This window comes from Anabrus simplex, chromosome 1 (genome assembly GCF_040414725.1).
Source record: "Anabrus simplex isolate iqAnaSimp1 chromosome 1, ASM4041472v1, whole genome shotgun sequence".
NCBI lineage: Eukaryota > Metazoa > Arthropoda > Insecta > Orthoptera > Tettigoniidae > Anabrus > Anabrus simplex.
In genome coordinates, this window is record NC_090265.1 from 1724937525 (window position 1) to 1724952131 (window position 14607).

A 14607-nucleotide genomic window follows, 5' to 3' on the forward strand; every position below is an offset into this window, starting at 1 on the left:
TACAATCTCTTGTACAAGCAACAGAAGGAGAGGATAGCATTGTTAGAGCTTCAAAAGAAAGTTATTCTTAAAGAGGGGTGCACTGATGCCGGATCTGCTGTCCATCCATATAGTGCAAGGCCAGGCACATGATGTGAGAAGACTTGTACAGGCACTGTTTTGATATATTTGTTTTATGCCTTGTGGGATGAGGAGGGATCCTCAAAGACTAAGGGAGTAAACCCCAAAAGAAAATCCTCAATTACGTTAGGCCTAGCAAGCCAGTAAAAGCTTATGTGTAGTTGCTTTCAAAACACATAAGAGCCTTGGAACACATTTATCAACTAAGATGCCAGCATGAGCAGACTCATGTCAGGGATGATGGTTTATGGCCTGATGATAGACAGGGTCTTGCAAAATTGCAAAAATCTTGGAGGAGACTAACACGAAATGGGACCATCAACTTACTCAGTCTCACAGGGAATTTGTGAAGAACTAGTGGATCTCTGGAATGGAGGAAATTAATGATACTGGGACTGAGTGAAACCAAATGGAGAGGGAAAGGAATGAAGAAATTAAGAAAACAGTATGCACTGTATTGGCATGGAAATGATAAAGAGATGAGGAAAGGTGTTGGTTTCGTCAGGAGTAAAGATCTAGAAGGAGTTGCTGACATTCAGTATGTTAGTGAGAGAATAATAAAGTTGACTGCATTTAGGGAAAGAAAAACTAACTTTGGTACAGGTGTATGTATACTGAAGAAAATGGTAATTGCAACACCCAGAAGGAGTGGTGCTTCATTGCTGCAATTGAACATGCAGGACGAATGTTCGGTTGTGATTCAATGATTACACTTTCAGGCCTGTCTGACTGCAAGTTTGGACAACAATCAATACAGAATGTGCCCAGCACGAGCTGCAATACATTGATGAATTTGTTGAGGCATGGAGTCAATAAGGCCCTGGATCGCTTCCTGAGGAATTGTGGCCTATGCTTGCTGCACTGCATGGGTCAGTTGTTCCAGAGTTGTGGGTGGCTGAGGATGGTTGGCTAGTTGTCGACCCATCATGTCCCACACATGCTCAATAGGACTGAGGTCCGGGGATCTGGCAGGCCATTCTAAGGTTGTGATGTCGTGGAGAGCTTCTCTGGAGATGCGTGCAGTGTGAACCCGAGCATTGTCCAGCAGAAACATCCCAATAGTAATGTTCGCCATCATAGGGACAACCACTGGATTGAGTACCCTATCAACGTACTGTCGAGCAGTCATAGTGCCCTCAACAAGCACTAATTGTGATTTCACATTAAAGCCAATAGCTCCCCAGACCATAATGCTTGGTGTTGGCCCTGTGTGCCACTCGACAATAAGATCTGGAAGGCCCCTCTCCCCGGTACGTCGGCGCACACAATTCCGGCGATTACTGCAGGCAAGACAGAAGCGCGATCCATCACTAAAGACGACCCTATGCCATTCGTCGACCCACGTCGATCTTTCTCGACACCAGGCCAGCCTTACACGTCGCTGTTGTGGGGTCAATGGAACACCTTCTGTAGCGACACGGGCTCGTAAGCCAGCTGCACGCAGGTGATTACCAACTGTTTGTTGTGTAATGTGGGGTGCCACAGCTGCTCGAATTTGTGCAGCTGTTGCATGGGGTTCCATCCGGGCCATTGGAATGATGCGGCGATCCTTTCTCACAGTTGTCTGTCGCGCTGGGCCTGTGCCAGGTCTACGAGTGTGGGTACCTTCATTTGACCACTGCTGCCATACACGTTGTACCGTAGATGCCTGTCGGCCAACATGTGCAGCGACAGTCCTTAGCGATAATCCAGCCTCCCACAGCCCAATTATCCGAGCCCTCTCAAACGGCGACAGTTGTTGATAGCGTGCTCTTCTCTGTCGATGAGGCATGTTTGACGGGGAACACTTCACTGCACAGATTGCAAGTCAACTACGCTACACCAGAGTCCATATACTGGAGTTGATTCCTCCGCGACCAATCACGTGGGAAGACCTGTAGCAACAATCCAATGGGTCTGAAACTTTGATCGTTTACATACCTACATGGCGTCATTCTATATCTTGAAAATCAACACAAACGACCATTGACTTCATGGTGTTGCAATTGCCATTTTCTTAAGTGTACCTCAAACTGGATGTTTTCAAGAGGATAAGAACCAGTTTCTTGATGATTTGGAAAAAGTTATTAGTAAAGAGAGAGTAATCATTATAGGAGATCTGAATGCACAGATTGGGACAGATAGAACAGGATATAAGAACGTAATGGGACACCTTCAATTACGACATTAATTTAATAATTATTATTTTGGTTACAATTCAATACGGATCAGAACCATGAATTTTATATCCTATGATGTAATGGAACCTCATGGATATGGTGGACGAAATATGGAAGGTGAACATCTCTTTGACTTCTGTATTAGGAATGGGTTGGTGGTGAAAAATAGTTGGTTCAAGAAGAGACAGAGCCATAAGATAACACGATACAGTTGGGATGGACTACAAAAGACTGTAATTATGTCACCTCAGATGAAGAAAGGAGCAGAATGGTAACAGATGTCAGAGTAATACCCAGTCTATTAGTAGCAGACCTGAGAAACTTCTATGTGCCAAAAGTACAGAACAGGAAAATGCCAAAAATCAAAGTATGGGAACTCCAGAAAACAGATAAGAGAACTGAGTATCGGAACTGGATAAAAACTCTGTTACCAAGAGATTAAAGAAAAATGGAGAGGCAGAATGGACCAGAGTAAGGGACACATTGGTTAAGGAAGCAACTGAAGTTTGTGGTAAGAAAAGTATGAAAACAAGGGAGAAGGAAACACCTTGGTGGAATGAAAGAGTGAGAGCAGCAATCAGGGAAAGAAATCTCTTGCGGAAAGAAAGGCATTGGGAGAAAAATCAACTGGACTAGAGGCGAGGCAAAGATCATACATCCTCGAACAATTATACTGAAACAAGAAACTGGATGTTAAAAGAACAGTTACAGAAGAAAAGACCAAGGTATGGAATTTATTCACTCAGAAACTGGAGGAAGACAGCAGAAGCAATAAGAAACTACTGGATAGTGTTATCAGAGGTAAAAGGAAACCAATGAATACCATAAATGCACTTGAAGTTGAAAATGAAAATCTGGTTAGGACAGAAAGTGACACAAGAGAAGTCCTGAAGAACCATTTCGACCAAATACTGAATAGACCAGTTCAAGAACAATATACAGAACTGGAAATCCAAGCCTACAATGAAGAACCTCCTATCACCTGGACAGAAACTGAGACAGCCTTAAAATCTATGCCTAAAGGAAAATATTCAGGTGCAGATGAAGTGAATGCGGACGTAATAAAGGCAGCAGGCATCCCAGGTATACAGTGGCTACACAGAGTACTAAATGCCGTTTGGACAGACAACAAAATACCTGCAGATTGGAGCAAAGGCGTTATAATTCCCTTGTTTAAGAAAGGCAGCAGGTGGAAACTCACCACCTATAGAGGAATAACCCTGCTGTCTCATGGGCTAAAAATTCTAGAGAATATCATGCAAAGGAGATTGAGAACCATCACAGAACCACAGTTAGAGGAGGAGTAATATGAATTCAGAAGTAACAGATCAACAATGAATCTAATTTTTAGCACCCGCATGCTGGTGGAAAAGTATTGGGAGAAAGGCAAGAACCTGGTCATTGTATTCCTGGATATAGAAAAGACCTATGATAGTGTTATAAGAAATAAGATCTGGGAGTGTCTGAGGAAAAGAAATGTGCCTGAAGGACTGGTGAGGAAAATTCGGATGTAGTACAAACACTGTACTAGCTGTGTACAAATAGGGGAAGGTCGATCATCATCATGGTTTGAGACCAAGAGTGAAGTTCAGGAAGGAAGTGCATTGCCATTACTGTTCATCACTGTTATGGAAAATATATAATGAAGAACGTCAAGGAAAAGTTAGGTGAACTGAATGCAGTGGCCTTTGCTGATGATATCGTGATTTGGGGTGAAACAGAAGAGGAAGTACAGACCAGACTCAATGTATGGAAATCCCAGTTCCAGGAATATAGCCTCAACATCAGCAAGACCAAGACAGTGGTGATGGCAGTCAACAGGTATGGGCGTCCAAGTGTAAAACTACGAGACCACCAGCTAGAGTGTGTGGATAGTTTTCCTTACCTTGGAAGTGTAATCTCCAGTCAGAAAGGAAATTACAGAGTGAAAAAGGGATCAGAATTCTACCAACAAGTAAGAACACTTTTATACGATGACATGATTCCAAAACCGGCCAAACTGATGATGTTTAACAGCTATTTCTACCAATATTGATGTATGGTATTGAAGGGTGCACCCTCACAAAAAGAAATTCATCAAGACTGCAAGCATCAGAGATGAAATTTCATAGATCCACCCTCCCGAAGACCAAGATGGAAAGTTAAGAAATGAAGAGGCGAGGAAAGAAGCTGGAATAAAGACATCCCTATTAGACCGAATCAGCACATCCAGACTACAATGGTATGGGAGCCTACAAGAGCCAGAATAAATTTGGAAAGACAGGTGAAGGGAAAAAGACCTGCAGGAAGACCTAAAACCAGAGGATGGACAGTGGATGATGTTCTCCATGACAAATTGTGTATGGACATGAAGAAGTGGAAGAGGCTCATTAACAGAACCTGGGAAACTGGAACTGTACAATGATGATGAATTAGAGAGGGTATAATATGGTTACCAGCTTTGAATGTTTCTTTGCCGAAGGGATTTTCTTCAAATAAAGTTTTAGATTCCATGAACTGAGCAGCTAGGTCTGTCGTGAGACCTGACATGATTCTTTCAAGAATGAAACATGTTTAATAGTGTGTTTCTTTTTTTCACAGGCATTGTAATTAGTGTCTGACAGACTGAAAGACTGAGTCAGCACTGAAAAGTACAAGCACATTATACATTAGACAAGTAATGGAGCATTTTCAATCATAGAAATATTGCACAATATTGTTCATGAAAATGAACCGTAACTAGCAACGAGCAGAAAACCTATACTCTCAGTTTGTAAACAGGCACTAGAAAAACTTTCTTTTAAAATCTGATTTTGGCCAAGATTCGAGGTGACGGCAACATAGCTCTCGCAGTGGTGTCCTCAGTGACAGCGGCAACCTTGCTGCCCAGGGGTAGGAAGGTTCATTCCATGTCCAAAATACATACCGATCTTGACCATGCTGAGTGCGACATAGCAAAGTGCTCATTCTCATTGTATGGGATAAGTGCACTATGGCAGACAAAAAAGCAGTAAACCACACACTACAAGACTACAATACCAGATGAATGAGTGGAGTCATGTTCTTGGTTTCTGGCAACTTCTGCCAAACTATTGCCATGATCACCAGAGTAAATACCAGCCTGAAGCAATCAGTCCTCTGGTCTCACGTAAATGAGCTTTCGCTTACCAGAAATGTGATAGTTTGACGGCACAAAAGCTGACCAACTTATTGTTGAAGATAGGTCCGGGTACTCAGACTAAGGTCAATGGTGAAGTTGAGCTGTCACCTTCACTGTGCCTTAACTCTTTCCTGGTCAACGAGTTAACTGCCCAAGTGTACCCCGACACAGATGGTCTGCTGGGCAAAAGAAATTGTTGCCTATCCTCACTCCTAAAAATGACCAGACAGCTGCTATAAAATATATATTTTTGGGCATGTTTGATGGCCATGAGATGGTGTTCACATCCATCAATACGATCATCAATCAGGATGAAACAACCAATTACCTAAACTCTCCAAACGCTCCTGGACTTCCGGCACACTCCACCACTTCAAAAGTCGGCACTTCTATAATGCTGTTGCACAACCTCAGTGCTGCTAAGCTGTGCTATGAGACATGGCTGATGGTGAAGTCACTACAAAGAGATGTCATAGAGGCAACCATACTGATGGGCTGTGGCCCCAACAACTATCTATTCTAGTTCAAGCATTTGCAGTCCCCATTGGCATCTGTTTAGCTATGACAATCGACAAATCACAGGGTCAAAGGTTCTGCACTGCAGGCGTCATCGACCGAGGAATGAGCTGCTTCTCTCACTGATAGCTTAATGTGGCTTGCTCCAGGAAGAACAGCGATCAGTACAACTATCTGTACTTCTGGGAACAAAGAAGCTATATGCTTGACGCAACAACCAGATGGGATAGTGACAAAAAGTAAGCAGCTGCCAAACTGAGGCCCTGCAGTCGGTATCAAAAAGGCTGAAAGGAAGGAGGTGCTGCATACACAGTCATATACAGTTACGGTTAAAATTTTCTGAAAAAGTTCTTATCCCAATCCGAGTGTTCCAAGATAATTACAAGCTAATATATAAATTTGTAAAAACCAAATTTCATGCAGATGGAGTCACAAGCACTGCTAGTATAAACATATGAAGGCATCCCATAATAATAAAAGTTCTTATGTGCTTTCATGTTTGTCTTTGCCTCTTCTTCCCATACTGCCCTGTCATTGTGTTTATCCTCCCACTGATCATCATCATTGTCATCATTGTATATGAGTGGCAGCCAGTACCGAACCCAACAAACGAAAGGAGATTTGCGTAGGAAATGACACATAATGTGTCAGCAGATGAATACTGTCAAATGAGCCTACCTTTTTATGGTATGGTTTGGTTAGTCACTAGTTTACTTATATCGTTTAATCTTTTGTCACTTTTATCTTATTCCATACCAAGAGGGCTGAAGTCCAGCTCGTTGGGGGCTAAGAAAAGAACTAACTTACCTTAAAACCTAGAGCGATGGAACTGAATCCCAGATGAGTGCGGATGATACTGGACAGAGATGCCACTACTAGAACAGGGACTTTGCGATTGGCACACATGACCACCACATGCCGTGCGAGATCCTTTGGCTCAGTATCATTCGTTAATAGCACACAACAGACACCACCTTTCTCCAGAGCTTTGGACACCGAGTTTATTCCCATCAACAATAAGTCACTGTAAGTAGAACACAGAACAGAGCCTCAACACTTGAAACTTTCTACATGATTTGGTATTTTTTAACAACATGACCTTCTGCAGAGGGGATATTTAAAGACAATAGCTGCCACGCTACTTTTGGCTACCTGCCATTTTCACTGAAACAGGATAGTATTTAGCCTTCCTCTCGTTAATCACAGTGTTACTTCGGGCCATGCGTAATGCAATGTACTTTCAGATCAAGTTAAAATCACAAGATGGGACACAAAAAAAATGCAAGAAAACACAATCAAAAATAATTAAGGTTAAGGAAACAATCACTTACCTTCACTTATGTCTCAATTTGCCAAGAAAAAAAGCTCCAATAAAACACACGTGAAAAAGGTCAGGTGGATCCGTAAGCTACTTAAATAAATTAAACTAAACAAACTAACTAATCCGACTGAAATGAAGGAGAATCACATTTTAATAAAATAAGTTAATCTGTCATCTGTAAGCTACGGATGAAATCGCCAAGAGCCGAATACTTACCCAGAAATGGGCCTAAAAGAATCAAATGGTGGCGCTACAAGGAGGAGGAGGCTAACACTGTTACAAAAATTACAGTGTCACCAATCACCACGGTTGAAGAGAGCTGGACTAGACTGAAAGACGCCGTTCATGAAGCCGCACGCTCTATTCTTGAAGCAACTAAACCAGGACAACGTAGGATTGACAAAGACATGTGGCTTTGGAATGACGATATTAAAGATGCAGTGCGGAAGAAGAAACAGTTGTACCATGAGTTTCTTTTAGATAAAACACCATCTCGTTGGAATGCCTACAGAACAGCCCGTAGTGAGGCGAAGAAGGTCACTGCTGTAACAAAAGCAAACCGATATGCAGACCTATATCTAAAACTTGACACGCGCGAAGGCGAGCGGTACATTTACCGGCTACTCAAATCGAGGCATCGCAAAACGGAAGACATCCAATGTTTTTACAGCAACAATGACGAAAAAGGTAACCCGCTGGTCGACTGGAAGAAAGCGCAAGAACGCTGGAGGAGCTATTTTGAGAAACATTCAACGGAAGAATTTCCCCACCCACCAATCCCAACCACCTCTACTATTGAAGGCCCAGTGAAGGAAATTGACGTCATGGAAGTTCACGCTGTTCTGAAGGAGATGAAACCAGGGAAAGCCACCGGCCCCGATGATCTTCCGGCCGAGTTCTGGTGCTCTGAACGGTGGGATGCGGCAATATGGCTAACACAGCTTTTCAATCAGATCATCAAAGAAGGTCAAATACCATCAGATTGGCGATGAAGCATTACCGTACCAATCTTCAAGAAGAAGGGAAGTCCTGCCGATTGTTCTAATTATTGCCCAATCAGACTTCTGAGCCACGCGATGAAGATCTTCAAATGTATTCTCGACAAAAGGATTCGCCAGATAGCCAAACTTACAATGAACCAAGCTGGATTTGTGAAAAATTGTGGCACAACAGATGCAATCCATGCTGCACGGCTGTTAGTTGAGAAACACCATGAAAAACATAAGCCTCTTCATCTCGCTTTTCTGGATCTTGAGAAGGCCTTTGATCGGGTGCTACATGACCTAATCTGGCTAGTGCTACAAGAACATAGCATTCCTGAGCACCTTGTTAAGTGGGTACAAATGCTCTACGTAGAACCAAGAAGTTATGTTCAAGCTGCTGCAGGAGAGCAAGGCTCTGCCTTATCACCACTGCTGTTCATTCCTGTGATGGACACTGTTACATCAGACCTGCACAAGCCAATACCATGGACACTTCTCTATGCTGATGATGTCATGTTGGCTGCTGAGAATAAGTCTGATCTCCAGCGCCAAACAGAAGAGTGGAACAACCGACTAGTGCAGTACGGCCTGTGCCTCAACAAAAATAAGACAGAGTACATGACATTAGATCCTCGAGAAGTTGGAACCATCCGCGTTGATGGTGAAGATCTACCGCGAGTAGAGAAATTTAAATATCTTGGCTCCATACTCTCTGACGATGGCAGACTTACTGATGAGGTCAACAGAAGGATACACGCAGCCTGGCTGAGATGGCAAACGACAACAGGCGTCACCTGCGACCGTCGGATGAATGACCATCTGAAATCTAAGATCTACTGGACTGTAATCCATCCCGTCGCTCCCTATGGCACTGAGTGTTGGCCTGCTACGAAGGAGGTAGAACATCAACTAAGCGTTATGGAGAAAAAGATGCTTAGGTGGACAGCTGGCATCACTAGACTGGATCCTATTTCAAACGACAATATATGGAAACGCTTTGGCGTTGCACCGATCCAGAAGAAAATGCAGGAAAACCGTCTGCGCTGGTTTGGACATGTGTTGTGTGCAGAAGACAATACACTGGCAAAGTCAGCGTATGCAGTGGAAGTCGCTGGAAAGAGGCCAAACGGACGACCAAGACAGCGATGGATCGATACAGTGCACGACGACCTGAAAGCTGTGACTACATCCTGACATGGCCCGTGACCGAATTAAATGGAGACAACGAATCCACACAGCGGACCCTGCCACCAGGCGGGACAAATACTAAAGAAGAAGAAGAAGAAGAAGAAGAAGAAGTTAATCTGTTACCAGGTGACAGACAGTGAATATACTGTTGGTTGAAGAAATTTTCTGAACATAAATCTTGAAAATATGGTCTTCTTACGAAAACAAATAGAAAATCAGGTGCCTGTGGAAAATAATTTACAGGTTACCCTAACATGAACCCAAAGAAATTTGAAGATCAATCTCGCCAAATCAAACTCAATATAAGAGCCTTATATTTGGTTTGTTCCGTACTGACTATATAGTAAAATAAAAATTATATAATTGATCCACCTTAGTCACTACAAATGTGTCACTCTTACAAATAAAACAACACTAAAAAATCAAACTTGAAATATGGTATCATTAGAAAAATAACCAAAAATCAAATATATGAACATATAAAAGCACTCATTCTTTTTTTTTTTTTTTGCTAGTTGCTTTACATCGCATTGACACAGATAGGTCTAATGGCGACGATGGGATAGGAAAGGACTAAGAGTGGGAAGGAAGCAGCCGTGGCCTTAATTAAGGTACAGCCCCAGCATTTGCCTGGTGTGAAAATGGGAAACCACAGAAAACCATCTTCAGGACTGCCGACAGTGGAGTTCGAACTCACTATCTCCCGGATGCAAAAAGCACTCGTTCTTAAAGTCTTGATGTAAGAAGCCAACTTAAGATGTGTGAACAGTGTTTACAGATATCAGTTTGTAAAATATGAAACAAATAATTGTCATGCAGAAAATCTTTTGTAATTGATAATTAGAAAAAATTGAAACCTGAAATATGCTGTCAATATGGAAAACAAAAGTTTGATATTTAAAGTACCAGTAGTGAATTGCTCTATGGAGAAGTTATATATAATGAGAAAGGAAAAGAATGAAAAGAAAATTAATGTGGAGATTAATTAATTGAAAGGGGAAAAATAAATTTAAAATGAAATAAATGCAACGCACTTGATGATGTGTATTAAAGAATGCAAAAAACAACAAAAAAAAAAAACAACATAGTAAATACATGAACAAATAGACTACCACACAGACCAGCTGTTAACAGTGGGAGGGGACAGAGGGGAAATTGTGGGAAGGAAAACTTGAAAATTTATGAATGACAGGGTGAGTTGTAATTTTATGTTTTATCAAGAATGATTTTTAAGGCCTCAAAAAAAATGTTAGTTCTAAAATTTCATTTAATTTGATCTGAATGTATGAAAATATGCTTTCATAGATATTAAGTGATTTGCCCCTATTTTTCTCTATGATGAAAATCTGACATATGGTCGCTCATGGCTGAAAAATCTATTGTGCTTCTTAGCATTAACATGTTCTTGATAACGGATATTGGGCCGATGACCTTCGATGTTAGGCCCCTTTAAACAACAAGCATCATCATCATCGATAACGGATATAGAAATTTCTACCAGTCTGGCCAATATAGCTTGAAGTGCAGTTGGGACATTTGAGTTTGTAAACACCTGAATTAGAATATATGATATTATTGTTGACAGCACGTGTGTTATAAAATATGTTGGAGTTAGTACTATGAATTTTGAAATCTAGTAAAATTTTGTTTTTTAAATAGGGTGGTGATCTGGAATTTTTGTTTTGTTTTTATAGGTGAAAGTAAGATATTTCATGTCCGGCCCCGTGGTGTAGGGGGCAACGCGTCCGCCTGTCACCTGGCGGCCCCGAGTTCAATTCCCGGCCGGGCCAGGGGTTTTTAATGGTAAATGATTAATATCCCTGGCCTGGCGACTGTGTGTTTGTGTCATCCTTAATGTTCCTTTCCTCACTTTCAACACTCTACACTTCCACAATTCCAATTACACGCAGGTTCACATCATATGGCACAAGTAGGGGCAAAAGATCTCTACAGGTCGACACCCTGAACAAATAGCATTTAAAAAAACGTATTTCATTTTGCTCTTTTGGTTCTTTACGAGGGAAGTGGAGAGTTTATATTTTAATTTATGAATTATGTTGTCAACAAAACAAATTGTTTATCATAACCATTATTGAGTACAATATTGTAAATAGTGAAGATTTTTTTTTTTTTAATTCTTGGCTGACATAAAGGCTCTATAAAATGCTATAAAAAACTGCTTTCTTTTGGGTGCTTGGATGTTTAGAATCCTTTCTTATTATATTGCAAGTTTGTGTGGGCTTTCTATACATATCATGTGAATGAATTCTAGTGATGGTAGGATGCACAAAATTTAAAGAATTGTTAACTTCAAATTCAAGGGTAAATTTAATATGTAGGTCTAATGAATTCAAGTATTGAAGCAAAGATTCTTCTTTAATAAGACTAGTGATGGGCAATGCTCTTGCTCGAAACTCTCGGGACTGATTCTCCTGTGCAATGTCCCAGTAACTACGAGTGTAAGCTTGATGGTATATCATAAGCAATTATTGCATGAAATAACGTTCTCATATGGAAACGTGTGAGCTGATAAATTTTGTCAAAAGCCTGGAAAAGTACTGCACGTTCAATTATGAAACTTGAAACTGTTGTTGAGAGGGTAGATTCTTATGACGCAGTCCAGGCCGGAGGTGTTTTCTGTGACAATTCCCCTTCAGTGATGTGTGTTTTTAAGTGCCAGATCATCCCAGAAGTATTTCTGCTGATGTATTGTACTTCTTTTGAACAAACAACACAGCGAGTTGTGCTATGGAGCATCTCTTCAAAATAACCTACATCCACGACTTACGTTGCGTTTCAGACATCATCTTAAAGTTGTCGTGTACAATTAGACACAAACATTGCACCATCATATACCCAGTTACCGAATTATGACCCGAATACTCTATAACATCGTAAGGAATTATTTCCTTCATCACCAAAATATCAGTAAACACAATTCATGTACTTAATGCTGCATAAAATGCCAGAATGCACATCCTTCATAATTATGTAATACTATGTCAAAACAGACCTCTGTAGGAACAGGAGAAATGAATGCTCTAGTCACTTGTTGACAAGTATTTACGGAATGGAGAAGGCCTGTTGTTGGCTATTCACATTTTTCAGCAACATTTGGCTGCGTCTGCCTGCAGATCTATGACACGCTGCTCGTCACACAATGCAGGGACAACGCTCTCGAGATCTCTCGAACTTTCTCACGAGAAACAGTGCCTACGCTAGTCTCGAGAAATCTTGTAACCCCGTCTCAGACTGTTCATCACTAAACTAGACAGTACTCAATAACAGTAAAAATGTCTATGTATCTCGTTCAGAAAATTTAATTTAAACTCATTTATTACTTGCTACAGTATTTTCATCCCAATTACAGCAGCATTCTTTGTGATACAGAGTGAAATTACAAATAATTATTACTTAATTTACCTAGCCAACTTAATTAAATCTAATCTAATCCTATCTCTCCTGTTACTGTGGGTTTGGGCTTACAAGTCTTTGTTCCAGTACGGCTTAATATACTGAGCATACAGTGTTTTATCATAACCGCTATCTTTTAAGGCTAGCCTCAAATTCTTTTAAAAATACTGTAATGTTTGTACTGAGATCAAGTGTATTATTTTTTCGAGATGCACAGTTACAGATACTGCATAGTCTGTAAAGTGGTGAATTTTGATCGGCAGATGTTCTACTTTTCTTATTCGAAAATGTTAAATGAAATCTTGAATTTGGGTGCAGCACATGGAAATATCAGGAGAGAAGGAACTTGGGATTACCAATTTGCGAATTTATTATTTTATATATGAACTTTACTGCATCTTTCTGTCTTTGATCTTCTAAACTCTCCATTTCTAAATTTAACAAAAGCTCATTGTACGAAACCATTTGACTTACAATTGGCTTTACACTGCACTGACATAGATAGGTCTTATGATGACGATGGAATAGGAAAGGCCTAGGAGTGGGAAGGAAACAGCCGTGGCCTTAATTAAGGTACAGTCCCAGTATTTGCCTGGTGTGAAAATGGGAAACCACGGAAAACCATCTTCAGGGCTGCCGACAGTAGGATTCAAACCCACTATCTCCCAGATATAAGCTCACAGCCGCATCTAGGGCTCCATGATGATGATCTTGCTGTTTAAAGGGGCCTAACATTGAGGTCAATGGCCCCTAATGGTACAAGATGGGACAAAATGTAATGACGATTAAAATTCCAAAATTCAACCAATGACCAGAATTCAAAACATGATCATGAATGAATGAATATGAATTAAAAAACTGAACCAATCTTCCAGTATTCAGTACATTACTTTCCTTGGTGTCTCCACCAGAGATCTGAGTAGCAGGCTATTTTACTTAACTTGAGAAGACGACATCATGCTGTATTCAAAAGATATATCCTTCTGGATCTTGAATGGCGTGGTTTCTCCTTACCTTGCCGTTGACCTTAGAAGTTCATCTTTTGATAGGAGTAATTTCTCATTCCAAGGACATTTCTGTCTAACTGAATCCTGCCTGCCACCTTTAAGTAACTAATCCATGTAAACTTTGAACAACAGAAGTGGACCACCGTCAGTACCCGAACCAAGAACTTATTCTCACTGCAGCCCAATTGTCAACAAAAATGTCTTTGATTGCTTGTAATAATGTACTGTTTATCCCATAATCCCTCAGTATGGATAACATCATTTCCCTTGGTACTCTCTCATATGTCTTCTCCAAATATACGAAACATAACTGTCTATTCCTCTCAATGCATTTTTCAATTACTTGGCACATATTGAAATTCTGGTCTTGACAGTCCCTTGGTGGTCTGAAACCAACATTGGTTTACATTCAACTTACTCTCAATCATTGATTGCACCCTCCTTTCTGAAATGGCAGAGAACATCTTGCCTGGTATACTGATTAATGAAATATCTTGACAGTTATTGCAATCCTTCCTGTTCCCTTGCTTATAGTTAGGTGCAATTACTGCTTTTGCCCAATCAGAAGGTACCTTCTGTGTTTTCCCACTATGTTCCACCATTTCAGGATTGATCTCATCTGCTTTATGACAATGCAGTTTACTTACCATCCTTTCCACTACATGTAATTTTTCTGCCATTATAATTCTCATCCCCGTGAACTTGCCTTCAACAGGAGGATTTCCTTTTACATTGAGAAGATTTTCGAAATATTCCTTCC

The 14607-nt window shown here is 40.8% G+C and overlaps 1 protein-coding gene across 1 annotated transcript in view; it reads right to left on the reverse strand.

The window, feature by feature from the left end:
* LOC136882312 (ribonuclease P protein subunit p38) overlaps nucleotides 1-14607 on the reverse strand; it is a 107472-nt gene that overhangs the window by 35938 nt on the left and 56927 nt on the right. Inside the window, exon 4 of the mRNA XM_067154890.2 lies at nucleotides 6742-6958. Within this exon, the coding sequence (XP_067010991.2) occupies nucleotides 6742-6958 (217 nt within the window). The remainder of the gene's footprint in view (nucleotides 1-6741; nucleotides 6959-14607) is intronic.